The sequence below is a fragment of the Pinus tabuliformis genome, chromosome 6 (genome assembly GCF_031772625.1).
Source record: "Pinus tabuliformis cultivar Carrire ecotype Pingquan chromosome 6, CPIR1, whole genome shotgun sequence".
Classification (NCBI taxonomy): domain Eukaryota; kingdom Viridiplantae; phylum Streptophyta; class Pinopsida; order Pinales; family Pinaceae; genus Pinus; species Pinus tabuliformis.
This window is the reverse complement of record NC_142292.1, coordinates 176,410,600-176,412,150: the sequence shown is the minus strand read 5'-3', so window position 1 is coordinate 176,412,150 and position 1,551 is coordinate 176,410,600. Positions and strand designations below refer to the sequence as shown.

Genomic DNA, 1,551 nt, shown 5'->3' with positions numbered 1-1,551 from the left:
TTAGTATTCCTATTAATATTAAAATCAATGTTCAATAATATTAAAACAAAAATAATAATCTGTAATGGGTGGTGATAGGCAGAGTATCAAAGTCCTTGCTGTAGTTTGACACTCAGTTTTTATCAAGGATGTTGTTTTCTGTGTGACAATGGTGGACGTCGATTCTTCATGTTCTGTCTGAATTATTGAAAATGGATACAAACACCGATACCTCTTCTCAAATGTTGCCATTCATGTATATCAAACGCGGTCTGTCAGATTTGAAATACTGACCTTTTATTTATTTATGTAGATCTGGACAAGGATGATACATATATCAGATACTCTTATTATTCTGACACTCAGAGAATAATAAGGTCGGGAGCTTGGTTTTATTTAACTATATATATAAATACCACCTCAACTGAACTGAACTGAGCGACTCGAAGGAAGGAAAAAAACGAAAACGAATTTACTGAATGAATCAGATCACTTGGATGTGAAGTTGCTTTGGAGAATTTGGACGAGCTTGTCATCGATCTGGAATGCTCTGGCGAGCACAGAGGCAGAAACAGGAGGAGAGGCTCCGAACAAGGCCGCCGCAACCTGTTGAGTTCCTGGATTCTGGCTGTTCAGTGCAGAGATGGCCACTGCGTTGACAGAGCCAATGTTCTGTTGGAAATGCACAAGACCTCGCGGGAACACAAACACGTCTCCCTTCTCCAGAGTTGGGGAGAACAGAGTGTTGTTAGTGGTGATAAAGCCAACTAAGAGAGTACCCTCGATCACCACCAAGATTTCGGTGGCCCGCAGATGCGTGTGAGGGGGATTAAGGCCGAGAGGAGCAGCGAAATCCAGCCGGACCATGGAGATTCCCAAGGTGTTTAAGCCTGGTAGCTGCATTACAAAGGCTTGCGTTACAACGAATCCCAACTGGTTACTCGTATCTCCTGGTTTATCTAGGCCCCTCAACCGGAAGTCGTTTGCTGTAACCATCATCGCATTCTTACATGGAAACCCATTTACAATAACTGCACGCATATGAATTCAAATCAAACAATAAATATATATATGTGAAACCCTTGGTCAGCTTACATACATTACCAGACATATATATATATTACAGCGTGAATACAATACATTACCTTTGCTTTTCAAATCAGCAGCGCAAATGTCTTGTAAAGGATCTGCATCACTTGCACGCACAATAACAATCCTATTTGCGTATGATAAGATCACTAGTACTGCAAGTGCTAACGCCGTATGATATGATTCCATGGCTGTACCTCACTATTTTTCTTTTCTTTTCTTCTTCGATTCGAAATAATAGAGACGGACTGAATTTGAATTTGAATTTGATGAAGAATGAAGAGCATTCCGCCCTTTTATAACACGCTAAAAGATGGTTCTTCTTTTTTTGCTTTTTTTTATAAATTTATGTCCAGTAAGAATTTTTTTTGGTTACGAATTTAAGTCGAGTTACTGACTCAGTGGACGCAGTCGCTCGCCTGGTTTGAAATTAACAATGGTAGTAGTTATTCGAAACCCTACCAACCCCACTCTGCCGCATAT

General features: G+C 40.2%; 1 protein-coding gene across 1 annotated transcript; it reads right to left on the bottom strand.

Annotated features, from left to right (window-relative positions):
• Window positions 1–468: 468 nt before the first annotated feature.
• On the bottom strand, window positions 469–1,257 carry LOC149258048 (germin-like protein 1-3). Its single transcript, XM_089398443.1, has 2 exons — window positions 1,125–1,257; window positions 469–1,010 (listed from the first exon to the last, which is right to left on the bottom strand). Exons 1-2 carry the CDS (start codon window positions 1,255–1,257, stop codon window positions 469–471), a joined length of 675 nt encoding a protein of 224 aa, XP_089254569.1.
• Between the last annotated feature and the right edge of the window lie 294 nt (window positions 1,258–1,551).